The sequence below is a fragment of the Panthera leo genome, chromosome B3 (assembly GCF_018350215.1).
Source record: "Panthera leo isolate Ple1 chromosome B3, P.leo_Ple1_pat1.1, whole genome shotgun sequence".
Taxonomy (NCBI): domain Eukaryota; kingdom Metazoa; phylum Chordata; class Mammalia; order Carnivora; family Felidae; genus Panthera; species Panthera leo.
In genome coordinates this window covers 50,561,988-50,580,492 of record NC_056684.1, presented here as the reverse complement: position 1 = coordinate 50,580,492, position 18,505 = coordinate 50,561,988, and the positions used below count along the sequence as shown (strand labels likewise).

Genomic DNA, 18,505 nt, shown 5'->3' with positions numbered 1-18,505 from the left:
AGGGTATTCAGAGAAAAGAAAAATCAGAGATCCAAGCAAAGCTTAAATCCTATCAACTAACCACAGCAAAAGCAGGGAACTCTAAAATTCAAGGCTATAGAAACAATCCCAAACTGACTTTTAGTATACCAGATGCCTGGCTTAGCTGTCAATGAATGTTCAAGGAAATGGGTAGGAAAGTAAAGACAGGATAACACAGGAGCCCGTCAGTGAGAGAAATTTGGCCAGTAAGAGCCCGGCTGCAGGGTCCATCCGTCAGCGCATTCAGCTACACTGGGACTAACGGAGCAGCGACAGGAACCCACAGGCCCAGTTCTGTATCTAAACCTAATTTACTGTATGGTTCAATCACGATGGGGCTCTAACATCCTCCTGGTAAAGAGAAGAAAAGAGAAAACAGTAACTTGATCACTTTCCGCTCTAACATGGCACAGTGCCGAAACCAGAAATAAAGGATCTGGTGAACTTGTGCTCCTCCATTACTACTCTTTATGCATTCAGATTAATATTTTACTTCAGGGGGCTAAAGGGAAAACAAAACTTTTGCTGCCAGAGTAAATGGAGAGGACCAACTTCTGTGTAATGACCAGAGACCTCTAGTGCAAACAGGAAGAAAGTAATAAAGGTGAGTATGACTTTGTAGTTTGTGAGCTTTCCTAATGGCTCTCTAGAAACCAGAAGGTCTTGGACAACACATGAAGACCAAAAAAACTCAAAATTTACAATTGTCATTCCTATGCGCATTTGCACGGAGTTCAATATGTGCATAAGAAGCCCCTGCTCTCACGGCAGTTTCTTTTTTTGTTTTCTTTTTTTAAATGTTTATTTATTTTTGAGAGAGAAAGGGAGAGAGAGAGATAGACAGAGCTTGAGTGGGGGTGCGGCAGAGAGAGAGAGGGAGACACAGATTCTGACGCAGACTCCAGGCTCTGAGCTGTCAGCACAGAGCCCAACACGGCTCAAATTCACGGCCTGCGAGATCATGACCTGAGTCGATGTCGGAAGCTTAACCGACTGAGCCACCCAGGTACCCCTCACAGCAGTTTCTTATGACCATTTTTTTCTATGGAATGATCATACTTGGACACAAAGCTTATCCAGGATATTTTAATTTAGTATCAAAACAGCTGTTTCCAGAGTAATATGAGCTTCATTGTATACAGAGAATTGCAAATAATGTCATTTATGTCATTATTTGAGTTTAATGACATAAGTGCCATTTGGGGATGCAGAGAACTGGTTATGCCTTTAAGGATGTCGCTATTAAAAATGCAATACAGAAAAATGGATGAGGATATTAGCAGGATATATTCTTCAATAAGTTCATGCTCTTTTAGTTCCAGTGAATAAAGCTAAAGTCTTAATACATTTTGTTTTTACTAACATAGGGGAAACATTCCATGAGAATAAATACTTTCTTTTCTGAGAACTGCTTCCTGTTACATTTTTGCCTTTGTAGCTCTCTCAGGACCAGTTTCAACATAAGTCATTGGTACAGAAGTAGTGTTCCTGTTGGGATTCCTTTAAATGGGTCCAGATGGTACTCTCAGTCAATAAGTGATATTACCAGCTTTCAAGAAGAAAGATTTTATTCCTCTTCTTTTCTTTCCTGTTATAAGCCACTAACCCTTTTAGTTAACTCAACATCTGAATTTCTATAAACTTCATTTTTTACACCTGAAAATACCATCCATTGTGGTAGTCATAAAGAAGAGGATATAAACACAAGATATTCCTGATCTAGGATGATACCTTGGTCACTGAGGAAACTCCAAGTTTCTGCAAAAAGATAACATTTACCATCACTTTGTCATCAGAACTGGCAAATGGTCCAACAACAGAACGTCCAAATCCACTGAGATGAATTTTGATCCCAGCAGATATAGACCTCTTTCAGTAGGCTGAAGACTTTTGGGTCCTACAAGAAGCAGGGTCTTAACAAATTTGGAAAAGTCACAGATTTTCAAAAAGCAAAAGCAATTTACAATTGAGAAGAAAGTAAGAAAGAAAAGAAGAAATGAGGGAGGAAAAAGTCCCTAAACAGTCATGGGGCAGTAATATGATATGGACAAGATTACAGAATTCATAGTTTCTATAACACCTATACAAAATTATTAATGTAAATGGAGGCAATTTAGAGTCATACTTTAATAAATTATGCCACGCTGTCCCAAGGTTAAGCTAAAAAATTACAATGCCTGATGTGTTTAACTTTTACTTACCTTTCTATTCTGGAGTATCCACCCTGCAAGTGAACTGATAACAACAACCAGAATATTTAATTCAAAAAAGATCTATGATCTTAGATTTCTGTGTTTCTTACAGGGCTGATGAATACTTGGGGGGAGAGGACAGAGGAACTAAGCTAAATCTAAGAGAAAACTAGTACTGAAGAAATGATATAAACATTTATTCACTGAAAGGGTTTACTTTAGGATTAACAAAAGAGAGAACCTTTTTTGGGAACCAGCTAAAAGCAATGCAGAACAAATCCTTTCTCCCAGAATTCACGACTGCCTATCAGCAATTATAAAAACAATAACACTGACCTTGAATCAGCCTTAAAGGTCTTTGTATACAATTATATTATCAGCTTTATGAATTTTCAGTTGCTACCTCAGCCACAAATTCAATAAATGCAGAGTTGGTCAGTAATAGGAAGACAGCTATTTTAACAGCCTTCACTGGAAAAGACATTTGAGAAAGTATGTGGTATACCAGCATTTTTCATGTTAAAAATGACAGCTCTTTCAAGTCCTGCTCAGCATACCTTTGATGAAGGCTTATGACATCTCAGGTAAACAGCAATAAAAATTAAAATTATACTCACACAGAACTAGAAATGATTTAAATAAATAATACCTGCAATGCTAGGAAATCAACAGTCAGCTAAAAGCTTTTTATACCTAGAAAATTTTCCTTTTATTCAATATTAGAATTCAAAGTGAACTCTTGAAACATTTTTTTTCTCTTCTTGAGTTTATAATTTCACTTCCTCTTCTGTAATCTTAAACGGAACAGCTAGCAAGGGCAGAGAAACCCGATGCAAAAAGATTCCGCGAGCGTAGTTACTGAAATTAACAGATTCAGTATCTTTTACCAGCAGCCAGGTATCATAGCAACCTTGTATTGCTGAAAACTGCTAGAAGACTCTTCAAAACCAGCAAGACTATGCTTTAGGGAAATCTTTGACAACGCTGGGGACATTACTGGCTGTCAACATCTGTGGGTGTTGCTATGGGCACAGCCACAAAGAACCCTGCTGTCCACACAAAAAGGTATACACACAGAGAAGGTGGGAGGGACACAGATAAATTGATAAGAAAATCAAAAAGAAGAAATAATTGCACTGGCAACATACAATAGGCACACAATTTTGAGACCATGTTTTACACGAATTCTCTTCCATTGAAGCTAGAGAATCCAAATTCAACTTAACTGTAATTGTGACTAAACATGAACCAGGGGGTGGAAATAATATCCTAAAACTCTGCACTTGTACCATTTATCACAAGTCTTAATTTAAAACTCGAAGTGAATTGCATTTAAAATAATATTTAAACTTCCACTTATAAGCCCTTGATAGTCGTTTATAAATCTACAGAAGAGAAAAGAACAGGTTACCATGAACAAGAACCCAATATTGATTTTTCGGCGGTGCAGTAAGGCATCTCCATTCTATTTGGCTGCTGTCAAAGCCACTCTTTAACAGCTGGAGTCAAATTGCACTATTTACAGCAAGAGCCCTTGTCAAGTGGACCATAAGTATCCTAACAATACACTATTCAAATGGCACTTTGCCACACAAATTGCTGACTTGATGAATAACCTATGTCAATGACTAAGGCCAATATAAAAGTTTCATTTTTATGAGAGGCTTTACATTCACACATTAAGTAAGCTTTCTTTGAAGAACCATTAGGCTATATATTTCAGGCCTTTGGACGCTGAAAATAATTAAAATCTGTTTAAATACATCAAGGGAACTTGACAACATTAATATGGATCTGGTGTTAACTACATTTGTCACAGGAGTCAGAACAGTGCCCTTCTGTTCCTGGCACTCCCCACCGGCACGTGCAGCACAATGCGGGACTTAAACCAGCCACGCACCATGAAATACGAGCATTCTCCTTTTGTGCCTCTAATTTACATGGCCAACGAATGTTTAGATACAAGCAAGGCTTTGAAGTCCTGTGAGGAAATCCATGGTTGCTTCTGGGTGAAGAGAGACAGCTGGAGTCATTTAATGGCGTGTTTCCTACTTTTCACAGTGACTCAGAGACCTCCTAAATTAGTTTTGAAAGAAAGCTGTGCTATGCTTTTCATACTTTCCCTCACCATTGAGGTAACTTTGCATCGAAAAGTTTCAACTGATGCCACAAAGTGAGAAAGTGACAGTCTTCATAAAGGAGCCATTAAAACAGCTATTCAGTATTACAGAAATTATTATTTAACTATTACATGTTATAGAAATGGTTACACTGTCAAAAATTTGCATCTCTTCATGTATTCAAAGAGCGAATCAGTTTGGTATATTTCTCTGCTACTATTTCCCTATCTTACTAGGAAGTGTGTTGTCACTTAGGAGCTCAAATTTTATGCTGAGATTCACTAGATGAAAATACTCAGAACAAAAATCTTCGTCCAGAGAGAAATTCCTATATTTTAGTGAAGTGCCAGCATATCTAATAATAAAAATTTATTTTCTTTTAAAATTATACAAACTGAATCAAAGTATTTTTTACATTAGAAAACAAATAGCTATACACTGTTTGTTACATTTAAAAAATATACCAAAAATTACTCTTCAAAAAAGTAAAAATTATCATTCTTTATTAAGGGTTTATCCCATTGCAATGCAATGAATTGTTTTCAAATACATACTATTTGTTCTTTTCTGTAGTGATTTAAATATTGGCAGTAAAATATAAATAATTCAATAAAACTGAGCTAATGTACAACATGTAATGTCACATGAATTATTATTTCATATTTATAAATGTAAATTTGCAGGTGATGTTTTAAGGCATTATTTAAAAACCCCTCTAAATCTATTTTGGTTACATTTTTGTGTCATAAAATATGAAAGAACTAACAATTCATTTTGATAAAGTGATTAGTAGTGGGGTCCAGTTTTTTATTGGTGGCCTACCAGTGCAGCATCCCTGTTTTACGAGTCATAGCAGGATAAAGTTCTAATAAGATTTTTCACCAAATGGAACAAAACAGACATCACTTAAGGTCAAGTAAAGGTTAAAAAAAATACAAACATATTTCTAGAAAGCTCACTGGAATATAAACAAATGAAAATCCATTCTTTACAATCAATTTTCTATGTTTGGATAAAGATGTATGTATAAGTACATCATTTAAAGGAAATACCATTAAAAAATCTTCTTTGGGGGCGCCTGGGTGGCTCAGTCAGTTGAGCGATGGGCTTCGGCTCAGGTCATGATCTCACAGTTTGTGAATTCGAGCCCCGTATTAGGCTCTGTGCTGAGATTTCAGAGCCTGGAGCCTGCTTCTGACTCTGTCTCTCCCTCTCTCTCTGCCCCTCCCCCACTCATGCTCTCTCTCTGTCTCAGAAATAAATAAACATAAAAAAAATTAAAAACAAAATCTTCTTTGGATTGGGAGCTATAATGTGCACATTTGTTTTCCTAAAAAGGCAGATTTCCAAAACATATGCATGTCATGGTTTCTGTCAGGAAACAGACTCGATGCAAAGTCTTTTGGATTGCATTCCACATAGTGCGTAAGTTGGAATAAGTTGTTTTATTAAAAATCCAGATATCTAGGGAGAGGAGAAGTGTTGGCTGTTTTGTCAGTTCCTCCTAGTGTCTCATGACCTCTAACTCTAGAGAAGACTATCTAGATCATAAATTGGCCAACTATAAGCAGTGAGCATCAAATCTGGCCTGCTGCCTGTGTTTGTAAATAAAGTTTTATTGGAACACAACCACACTCATTTGCTTAAGAATTGTTTAGCTTCTGTGCTTCAACAGCACAGTTGAGTAATTACAACAGTGAAAATCTGGACCACAAAGCCTAAAATGTTTACCACCTGATTCTTTACAAAAAAGTTTGCTTATTCCTAGTGGAGTTCAACATTGTCCAATCCAAATAAAATGCAAACCACATATATAACTGTAAACTGCCCAGTAGCCATATTACCCACCCACCCCCCCCCACACACACACACTCAGAAACAGGTGAAATTGATTTCACTACTATATTTTATTTAACCCTATATATACAAAGGTCATTTTTTTTTTTTTTTTTTTTAATTTTTTTTTAACGTTTATTTATTTTTGAGACAGAGAGAGACAGAGCATGAACGGGGGAGGGTCAGAGAGAGAGGGAGACACAGAATCTGAAACAGGCTCCAGGCTCTGAGCAGTCAGCACAGAGCCCGACGCGGGGCTCGAACTCACATACCGCGAGATCGTGACCTGAGCCGAAGTCGGACGCTTAACCGACTGAGCCACCCAGGTGCCCCTACAAAGGTCATTTTTAACATGTGTGTTAGCCAGATTTCAAGTGTTCAATAGCCACATGTGATCAATGGCTACCATATTAAAGAGTGCAGCACTAAACAATCAACTAGGGGGAGCTCTTGGGGCCCCATTCTATAGAAAATCTTTTTTTTTTTTAATTTTTTTTTTAACGTTTATTTATTTTTGAGACAGAGAGAGACAGAGCATGAACAGGGGAGGGTCAGAGAGAGGGAGACACAGAATCCAAAACAGGCTGCAGGCTCTGAGCTGTCAGCACAGAGCCCGATGCGGGGCTTGAACTCATGGACCGCGAGATCATGACCTGAGCCGAAGTCGGCCGCTTAACCGACTGAGCCACCCAGGCGCCCCCTTTTTTTTTTTTTTTTTTTAAAGAAATTTCCTGGACACTACAATGGGTCTAAATTGTGACAGTTAAAATAATCCTGTTTATTACTCATTTTTGGACAAGAAATGAAAAACAACAACAACAACCAAACAGAAAACAAAGGAGTTTAAAACCAACCGACAGATAAAACAGACCTTCTCTCTCCTTAAAATATGATGAAGCTACAAAGCTTTCTGCCATGTAGAGATGATTTTAGTAAGGTTGTTTATATCCTACTTTGAAGCTAAATTCCTCCCACTGCAATTTAAACAGTTTCTATCTTGTTTTATCCTCAGCAGACTCGGAGAAAAGCAGTTCCCCATCACTAATATGATATTGTATTCCTTTAAATCCTTTAAGACTCTGGTCCTCTCCTACCCCAAAGATTTTTCTTTGTCTAGCTGCACAAATTCAACTCCTCTAGCATTTCATTGGACCCATTTTCAAAGCGTCGTATTGTATTTGTTGTTCTCTGTAAAATCTGTTTCCAAATCTATATGCACTCTTCAAACGCAAGAACAAAACTTGAATACAGAATTCAAATAAATCCCAAATATTTCAAAACACAAGTAGCTCACCACACAGATCTAACATGGTATTTTTCTGTTTAAACAGTCCACTGTACCCTTTGAAAAAACTTCACTGCATGTCACAAAAATCCACATAAAAAAAGTTCTGAAACACAAACTAACTTTTAGACATTTGTGCATTTCACAGGGTTACTCTCCCTCATTTTCCCACCTATAAAACAAGTGTGATTCAAATCCTCTTCTTTAAAACTAACTCATTTTCTTATGAAAATACACGAAGCATTTTATTATAGCAACAATAAGGAGAATGGGGAATTTATAAGCACTCCTGAAATTTCGTGCATATTCAATTTGTAAATAAGACTAAGATACAATAATCTCAACAGCTCAAGTCAAAAAGGCTGAAAGGAAGATACGCAGCACTTAATTGACGAAGATATAACTTAGGGAAAGCACAAATTAAAAAAAAGCTCTAATTAGCAGTAAGCTCAATAATAATAGAAGCATGGTGTATAGAACAAAGGAGGAGATAGGCCTGTCTGATTAAGCTCTGAAGAAAACGAAGGTTGGAAATCACAGTCATCAAAGGCAAAGGGCAGTAGCAAGGAAATAAAGCCAGAACAAGCCTAAGAGTAGGAAAACAAGACCCTGGCATTTTATTGCTTCCTGGAGTCAAGAAAGAAACAAAATTACATAAAGAAAATGAAATCTATATATACTATTACCACTACCTAAACGGTAACTCTGAGGTCCTCCAAGAAACTGAAAGAAATAGTAATCAGTTTACCTTGTGGGAATTAAACTAGTAAAATAGGCACTTGATGAATGAGATTTGCTCCTGCAGACCCTAGGCATCTGATATGCACGAGTCCAGAGACATCCCCAAGTTCTCATCTACTATTCTAGCCTATAATTCCCACTATAAGATGCACAGTCTATTATGCATAGAAAGCAACAGAGCCACATTAAGATGGGAATGCTTGGTGGCCATCTGGGCTCACTCACTGGGCTTTTTTGACCTCAATCTTACAACACATATGATTCAGTTTCCCACCTTTGGAGACTAAGGCCTTATGACTGTAATTTTCATTTGTGAATGTTAAAGTTTCATCATATTGACAAAGCTTTCCTCATAAAATATGACCCCTTTCAAAAACATGAAAAGCACATTTGGCAATCTATAGCCAATTTGCCTAAATGAGAAAACAAACGAGGAGCTGTAAAGCCTGATGGCTAGTTTTAACATCTGAAGGAGGAAAATATAAACAAAAGTGGGTGGCCTAAATGGAGACTTTAAAAATCCAAAATTTAGGAATTTTTCAATGTTTATCAGCCTTGATATATCATTGTATATCAGATTATATCAATGTATATCAACTGTATATTTCCACGTATATCAGACTCTCAGAGCTCAGTGAATGAGCACCTCCTGCCTCTGACTCCATGCTCGTCAAGGAGCCCTGTGTGAAAACTTCATCTCCCTCTTCTCGCCGACTACCTGTAGCTTTGCTACAGTGAGAATATGCTGAGGGGTGAACAAAATGTCAATTATATTTATCATTGTAGATTGGACAATTGTCATTCTACTTTATATATGTATTGCTTGGGTGTTTGGTTAGTGTGGTTCAGTTCTCAAAAGACTGATAAATCTAAATCAAAGCTCTGAACCCAAAAAGCACACTGGACCCCTGCCTCTCCCCCCTGTACTCTGAGGCATAGCTTGAGCAGCCCATGGATCTTTCTTGAAGATGACACATCCTTTTGCCTCTAACCATACACATGGATGTGAGATAAACAAAACCTTATTTAAAGTCTTTATTAATAATATTTTAGCAGTCTTCATAACACTACTAAAATAATCAAAAATGTTAATAATATCAGCTAAACTTTGATTTAGAGATCCCATTTTTAAAAATATATCCCATTAATACTGAATATGAAAAAAAGCTTTAAGGTTCATAGATATGTTATTCATGAAAGTGAAACATAAAAAAACAACCCATATATTAATCCATAGGAAAATAATCTAATCAATAATAGTATTCCCAAAGTATAGAGCATGATGTAGTCATTAAAAAGACATAGATAATATTAGGAAAATATGTTTACATGGAAAATACTCCATTAGATATATACATATAAATGACATAATTACAACAACATGATGAAGAGATAACTTAGAAATATAGATGACAAAAAAGATGGAAAAGTTCCTTAAAGAAATCAGATAAAATACCATATCATTTTAAAACTGAAAAGAAGAAAGCTGATCCAAATTTCAGTGAAGACTTGGTTTATGAAACTAAATGCAAACTCCATCACTGTGTATTAATTGAGGCTTGGAATTCTAAAGAGCTGGTGATCCTACAGGTGCTGAGTATATCAAAAAACTTGTCCATACAATGATCCAGTTTTTGTAATACTGTTTTGGTTTATCTGTAATAACCATTTTAAAGAAGAGGTCATCTATACTCGACTGAAAAAATGGATGCAGAGCCCAGAATACAGCCCCTCCCCCAACTGAAAACCATGTGGAAGTCAAGAGTTAATATAAGATTGACTGAATTATGATAGCTGGAACCTATCTTGTCAAAAAGAATGCTATACCAAGCATAATAATCACTTAAAAATTATCCTGATTCACCCAAGATCATTTGGTAGATATGTCTGTCTGGTACAGTCATCTCTTAAGTTCTTGTTTTTGTGCTGATATTTAATTGCCTCATATTCATGAAGGCATATGATTTCTTACTCGAAGTTGATCATGTTTTCTGTGAGCAGCAATTTGGTTTGAACTTACCTTCCATGAAGACTCCACCTGCAGACCAGGGCAAGGTATTGGCCCAAATTGACAGGAGCTGGAGGGTCTCTGTTCTACACTTTTGTGCTTATGTGTCTCTGAGGTAACTGGAAGTGCAAATTCAGGCTTTAGAGGCTGTGAATCATCACAACAATTGAGAATTATTCTTGCTCTTTCTCCCGTTTCATGTCTTTCCAAAGTGCCTGGAAAAACAAGATTAGAAATTTTTAAAAAAATATGCATATTTTAAAAAATATGCAAAATATTTATCCCAAAAGGATGAAAAGAACAAAACACTTTTATCAGAAAAATCACAATTCTTTAAGTTATCATGCCTTCTTAACAACTGAAAAAGCAGCCTAGGAGCTTTCTTTAAATTATTCAAATCATCATCTTACAAAGGCTGAAATTATGGACTTGAAAGCTTATCTTCCCCTTTGTGCGTTTTTACCCACTGAAATCAACAGGGCATTCAATGTCTTTAACAGTAAAATCTCTTACTTATTATACAGTATGCAAGTGATCAATAACAACCAACTATGGAATATTTTAGTGCTGTCCCCTAGTGTTTCAACTCACAAACAACAGAGAACCACAGTGGTTTTTGCTTAAAAAAAGAGCTTCTGTTGGTAATATATATATACATAATTTAAGTGGATGGAACACATAAGAACACAGATACTTTGTATTACTACCTCCTTCACTCAGGGGCCCTCACAACTTCAGGAATGCAGGCCACTCTAGAAATTCGTTATTGTTGTTGTTATTGTTGCTATTACGTCCTTTGACGTTTATTTATGTTATTAGAAAAACAACAACAGGGGCGCCTGGGTGGCGCAGTCGGTTAAAGCGTCCGACTTCAGCCAGGTCACGATCTCGCGGTCTGTGAGTTCGAGCCCCACGTCAGGCTCTGGGCTGATGGCTCGGAGCCTGGAGCCTGTTTCCGATTCTGTGTCTCCCTCTCTCTCTGCCCCTCCCCCGTTCATGCTCTGTCTCTCTCTGTCCCAAAAATAAATAAAAAACGTTGAAAAAAAAAAATTAAAAAAAAAAAAAAAAAAAAAAGAAAAACAACAACAACAACAACAGTTCTTTGCCCTCTTCTCTGCCATTCCTCCAGTTCCAGAATTTCAAGGTTCTGTAATTTCAATCTAAAGTTAAAAGGAACAAGTACAAAACAGAGCAAAAGTATCAGAACACAATTCACAAGGAGTTAGTGCTTTTATAAAATATGATGGCAAACTCTCACTGAAATAAATATGAATTAATCATGACCACTGTCTCTTCCTTTGAATTATTCATTCTATGTTAAATATATAACCTATATCCTACTAAGTAAAGATGCTAAAGAAAATTAACTTGACATACAATCTTAATACAGATTTTGTCTCATATTACTCCTTCCCTATCAGTAAGAAAGTAGCTGTACTAATTGTTAAGAAAGAAAAAGGTAATTCTTACTAATAGTATTCAGAAAATATAAATTTAAGGGAATTACAATAAAAAAATAGAAAGAATTCCATACCACTGTGTCTTTAGATAAGTAGAAGATTACAACTACCCAGTCTTTTCTCATTGTTCCTTCTCTCTTCCGTATCATTTGGTACTTTGGATTCTAAATCACAACAGCTACAATGCTAAAATACTGGGTTGAAGTTTCATCTCTAGTCTCTTAACAATGATTTTTTTTTTCATTATAACATTTCTGCATTCATTAACTGACACATTTAGCATACAAACTCACAAGCATGTTATTTCTCTAGGCTTTTTGGTCCAGTCAAGATTGGTATATCTTGAACAAATAAAGCAGGCAGGAACAAGAAAACCCCTTCTCCCAAGGATGATAATAACAAAAGTTTCTCAGACCAAAGATAATACTTCTTACTCCTTTATGAAAAGGACTATGTTCCAGAACTTGTAACTGTGACACCTAACAAAATTCACTGACTTTCTGAGATATCTCCCTTTGCATATGGTATCACCATGGATATTTTCTCCTCATTGGTTTTCTGTGGCTTCTCAAACTATGATTTTTTAAAAATGATTTTGAGAATTCTTGGGAAAGAATTTACTGTACTTTGATACATATGATATGTGCCTATACTATATATTTTAGATACACACATTTATTACTATATACCTAATGTCTTACACAAACATAATTATCTCTTGTATTTCTCAGTGATGAAAACAGTTTACCCATGAACTTGGGCAGTTGTAATCTATTTTCATTCATGGATAGATAAATAATCAACTTAGCATCTACTATGGGTCATTCACTGTGCCAGATGCTGGCAATTTATACTAAACAAGAATGGCTCAGTCCTGGCCCCTCTCTAGCTTACTTAACATCTAACGGTTGTGTAGAGGCAAGAAATATCTGAAAACTAATCTGCTATAATATTTAAAATAACACAAAGCTATTTTCACTGCAAACAAAAAATCTCACATTCTAACAAAATGGTGGACACTTGGTTTTGTGAACAATAGTTTCCATCATGATTAACTGTAAAATATGTGAAGATAATTATGTGAGGCACAAATAAGACATAAGGAAGGACAATAGCTTTTAAAAGCCCTTGTCAAAACCCTGAGAATGGATACATAGGGATTCCCAGGTATGCCAGATATCAATGCATTGCTGCTTAGTCCCAGGTTCGTCCTTCATTGCCTGTTCTGTGAAAATGGATATGTGTTCTTTTAAATGTTTTTCCTGGGGCGCCTGGGTGGCTCAGTTGGTTGGGTTCAGGTCATGATCTCATGGTTTGTGGGTTCGAGCTCCACATCAGGCTCAATCCTGACAGCACAGAGCCTGGAGCATGCTTCGGATTCTAGGTCTTCCTTGCTCTCTGCCCCTCCCCCGCTCATGCTTTGTATGTTTCTCTCTCTCAAAAATGAATAAACATTAGAAAAAATTAAACATTTCTCCTTCAACAGCTGGTACAATGTCAACCTTTGAGGATAAAACATCATGGAAAATCCTAGTAGAAGAAAAGGTTCTCCCCACCGTGAGCGGCTTCCCCAGCACTAGGCCTGTAGTACTTGGCAGCCAGCAGCACCCAGCAGGCAGCAGCCCCCTTTGGCACACCCTTTGTGTGGTTGTATGACACAGTACTCCCAGTGAGACATCTCCCTGTGAACAGCTTGCCCTAGCACCCTAGGGAGCATATTTCTTGCAAGTTCCACCACACCACACTATACTATACCATACCACACTCCTCTCCTCCACACCACACCCCACCACACCACACCAGCTTCTCTACCTTCCAGTGACCACAGCTATGACCTCTCCAGTAAAATTAAGATCTTCACCCTAAGGAATCTCTTCCATGGGCAGCTTATCTCAGTTCTAGGAGTAGTGGTTGCCTCTTAAATCTTCTATTCCTGTATTCTTTAGAGTTTTCTTTAGCTGTTATCAACCAATTCCTCATCAAATTCTTTGTGATAGTTAATAATTCTTCATATTAAATGTTCTCTGTTCAAATTACTGGGTCATTTCTCCCTCTTGATTAGACAGATTAATATACCACGATAAAACATTCTTGATACAGAATGTTCTTTTTAATACATCCTGAAATTAAGGAATTCACATAACTCCAGGGACATATTTAAATTGTTAGAAGAGTCTATAGCAAAACGAGTAACCTAGGAGGGATGGCATGACCCTGAGAAGGTCCAACAGAGCATGCCTTTGTAACTCTGATAAGCTGTCTCTGGCAACAGACAGAATAGTCACTGCTTCTTGATATTAAGGAAATATCAGAAAGTGAAGGTTTACAAAATTGCTTAATTCAACATGCAATTTCAAGAGAACTTTTGCTTTCCAAAGTGAACTCAATGATTACTAGAACTTTCTTTTTTCTTTGCACTGTGCTACATCGAGAATACAAGCTAACTCACACTTAACTCTGCATCTGAATCAATCTGAACATGATAAGGACAGACATGTATGAGTTACATATTAACTTGCATGATAAGATCATTTCCTCTTTCAGGGTAGATATTATGTGAAAAATACCATAAAATCTATTACAAGTAAAATTGCACTGTATTAAAATGCTTTCTAGGCAATTACGTATCTTGCATTTTTTCTATTATTTTGTCATTAATATATGAGTTTTAATACAACTTATTCTAATCCTAAACTAATAATAGTACCCTTGAGGATGGAATCAATCCTAAGACAGCTTACAACAATTAGCGTCCTAACAAAGTAAAGGAAAGATGACACCAGTAAGCATTAGAAACACTTTTACTGACCCCAAACTGCTTATTCCTTTGAAAAGCAAGTGCACAGAATTACAAGGAGTAGCAAGATCCTCCCGGCAGAGCCCTAGGCCCATACTGACAATATTTCCACTTGTATATCCTGCTATTACCACCAATCCAACAGGGCATACCTAATCACTTTTTTTTCCTAACCAAAACTTTCCCTGTGACCCCCCCCCCCCTTTTCAACCCTGTCCAGCCATTGTCCTCTCTACTTGTCAAGGATGACAGCATGGAGACATCACTGCACGGTGGCTACGAGAAGACTCAGCACCAGATTGCCCTGCACGTGAATCCTGGTTTTCCTTTATCAGTTGTGTGGTTCTGGGCAAGTCATTTTACATTTCTGCGCCTCTGTTTCCTCACCTGTGCAATGGGCTTAAATAATAATTCTCACCTCACAGGGTTACTATGAGGATTATATTGAATAGATATTTTATTTTATTTTATTTTATTTTATTTTATTTTATTATTAATTTTTTGAGACAGAGAGATGGTGCACATGAGCGAGGGGCAATGAGACAGAGAGAGAGAGAGAGAGAGAGAGAGAGAGAGAGAGAGAAGCAAGGCTCACCAGGGCGTGTGTTTTACCCAAAGAGGGGCTCGTGTTCACCCGAAGCAGGGCTCCAGCTCACCCAATGTGAGACTCAAACTGTGACACAAACTGTGAGATCACGACCCGAGCTGAAGTCAGAGGCTTGACTGAGCGACTCAGGTGCCCATTGAGTAGATATTTTAAAAGGCTTAGAAGGTTCTGGCACACAGTGTATGCTGTGCTACATGATAGCCCCCCTCTGACACATGACAAGTTCTCATTCAGACCTTTGTGAGCAGTTTAACAAATTTTCTTGGCTCTGTGGCTCTGGGATCTGCCTGACACCCAGGCCTGAGGTCACTGGGCATATGACCACAGTGGGCCCCCACTGTCTCCTACCTGCGACTCAAATCTCTCTTCAATCAGCCTTGTTTCTCAGGCTAGGTTATAATCACAATCAGTAGGATTATATATTTGACTTATTTTTTAATCCTCTTTAGTAAACCAGGCTGAAGTCTGGCCTAAATTAAAGGATAGATAAATACTTCTTAATGGATTATATGACATCAGCAACCTGGCTAATGATTTTTTACTGTGGCTACACTTGGGATTAAATCCAAACTCCTTGACCTATAAGTCATATTCTTGCCTCTGATTCCTCCCATGTCATCCTCCCCTTGCTCACAAATCAGATCTTTTTAAAATCATCCTTGGAATAAACAAATCCTTGCCTGCTAGGTCTAGCCATTCTTTAAGTATTAGCTGAATATCTCACCTCCTCAGAGATGCCTTCTAAAGAAAATCCTTATCCTCTCTTGCATTGTTTTCTATGTCAGCTTCTTCCCTTTATTTTACAGAACTTAACACATTTGTAATTGGTGTATTTTATTTGCTTACTTAAATTCAGGGCTGCCTCCTTACCAGATAATAGATAGATAGATAGGTAGATATTGATATAGATATATCTATCTATCTATCTATCTATCTATATCAATATCAATATCAATATCTATCTATATCTAGATATCTAGATATTTATATCTAGATATCTATATATATCTAGATATCAATATAGATAGATACATAGATACACATTTTGGCAAGTATATATTCTATGAGAGCTTGCAACAAAGCAGGGCTCAATACCTGTTCACCGAATGAATAAGTTAAATGTTACCCTTTCCCTATAGCAGTGGAAGGAGAAGGCTATGAAGGCATCAGACCATAACAGGGTCCAGTGTGACAGGAGTTAATGCCAAACTATACTCATTATAAACGCTGACCCCAGCACCAAGAGATTGTCAGCCCTGGGAACAGTGTGTCATTCACATGCCTGGTACCTGCCCTACCTCTCCACTATGTTGCCAGGTCCTTCCTGATGCCTCGAGAATTTGGAACTGGAAACAGCGAATCAGTCTCCAAATGCAACATGTTGATTTATGGAGTGGTCATTTCATGCTCCATGGACTAAGGAGCAGAATATGCTAGAATACAGAGAGAAAAGACTAAGAAAATGCACAGGAAGAGACAGAAAATGCACAGAGAGGGAAGAAAAGGGAGGCAGAGAGAGGGAGAGAGAGACAGACCCTCAACTTTCTAGTTCTGTGTTTAGTCCTTTCTAAGGACTATTGCTCCTCTGAAGTCTCTGCAGCACACCCCTGAGTCCTTACAATAAGTAATTCTTTCTGATAAAACCAACTTAATTCGGCTTCAAACTGCTTCCTAGCTACCTGAAGGACCTAATAAAGAGGGAACAGAGATGTTTCTTCTGTTGTTGAAAAGGCCGAGTTGAAGAACATCCAAACAGATATGTAAAGTTAACAGTGTAGAGTTCCAGGTAGTGGTAGAAGCACAGAGACAAAGGCTGAGGCATGAGCAGCAACTGGGTGCGGACTAAATCTCAACGAAAGAGTATCATCTCCAGGAGAGTTTGCAGTGAGATGTATCAAGACACCAGCATAAAACCTTTAGAAATTTCTGTACACAAAGAGGAAAGAAGAGGAAAAGAGGAAGACTCAGAAACCGTTGTAAATCAGTATGTTTCTAAAGGACAGCCATATTTTTTTTTAATTTTTTTTTCAACGTTTTTTATTTATTTTTGGGACAGAGAGAGACAGAGCATGAACGGGGGAGGGGCAGAGAGAGAGGGAGACACAGAATCGGAAACAGGCTCCAGGTTCTGAGCCATCAGCCCAGAGCCTGACGCGGGGCTCGAACTCACAGACCGCGAGATCGTGACCTGGCTGAAGTCGGATGCTTAACCGACTGCGCCACCCAGGCACCCTGGGACAGCCATATTTTAAATGCATTAGCATTGCAGGGGCACCTGGCTGGCTCAGTTGGTTAAGTGTCTGACTCTTGATTTCGGCTCAGGTCATGATCTCATGGTTCAGAAGCCTGAGCCCCACATCGGGCTCTACACTGACAATGCGGAGCCTGCTTGGGATTCTCTCTCTGCCCCTCCCCTGCTCTCTCTCTCTCTCTCAAAATAAATAAATAAACTTAAAAAAAATAAATAAATGCATTAGGATTCTCGATGCATATAGGATACCTATAGGGTTTCTTTTTTGCCTGTTTTGATATATGAGTTTTAATATATGGCAAATAATCACTTTGTGATGTGCCTGTTATGAAATTTGATTTTGAAGTACCAAGCTATCTTAAAGCAAGATGTGTTACCATGAAGGATGCTGCTTTCAGTTGTGGGAGAAGAGCAAGGCAGAGTAAAGAGAATACTTTCAGATGATAAAATATGGCTTAAAGATGTAACAGAGTTGAATGTCTATGTAAAGAAAGGGAAGAAGGAATAGTAATATTCCAACCGTTAATTCCTTTCCAAATAATCAAAACTTGCTCCTTTGATTTTATGTCTCTTGTAATTGGCCCATATTTTTAGTATATGTGCTGCCGAAGTGAGCACTGGCCCATATTTTTAATATTTGCTATCTTCTATCTAAACAGCTATTTCAGCTTTCACTAATAGTTACTTTCCAAGATCAACAAAATTATCGTGGCCTATTACCAATTAATGGATAGTTTTCAATTACTTATTTTAAATCTCCAACCAGCCAAATTCTATCCTAATACTTAATAATTAGACCCACTAAATCAGTGGGAAAAGGAATAGCTACTATCCCAAAAGGAACAGAAATCATTAAAAAAGAAATCATAGTCACTTGATGAATCTATCTGCAAATGATCAGAAATAAATTGATTCAAAAATAATACCCAGATAGAGTAATATTGTATCACAATGTACGGAAACATTTTATTTACTTAAAGTTACACGTAAATAAATGTGACACAGTGACTAACTTACTATAATCCATAGTGCTTTTCCTCAGAACAATGCAGGAGAACATTTTCCTCAGAATAAAATTACTACAGGAACATAAAATCCTCCCAGGCCACTAAAACCATATATATTGTAAACCTACAAATTTTATTGTGTTTTTTATTTTAATTCCAGTATAATTAACATAAATTAAA

At 37.3% G+C, this 18,505-nt stretch overlaps 1 protein-coding gene across 1 annotated transcript in view; it reads right to left on the bottom strand.

Annotated features, from left to right (window-relative positions):
- Positions 1-18,505, bottom strand: part of WDR72 (WD repeat domain 72) — a 210,523-nt gene that overhangs the window by 128,872 nt on the left and 63,146 nt on the right. The window contains exon 13 of the mRNA XM_042941975.1: positions 10,216-10,418. Within this exon, the coding sequence (XP_042797909.1) occupies positions 10,216-10,418 (203 nt within the window). The remainder of the gene's footprint in view (positions 1-10,215; positions 10,419-18,505) is intronic.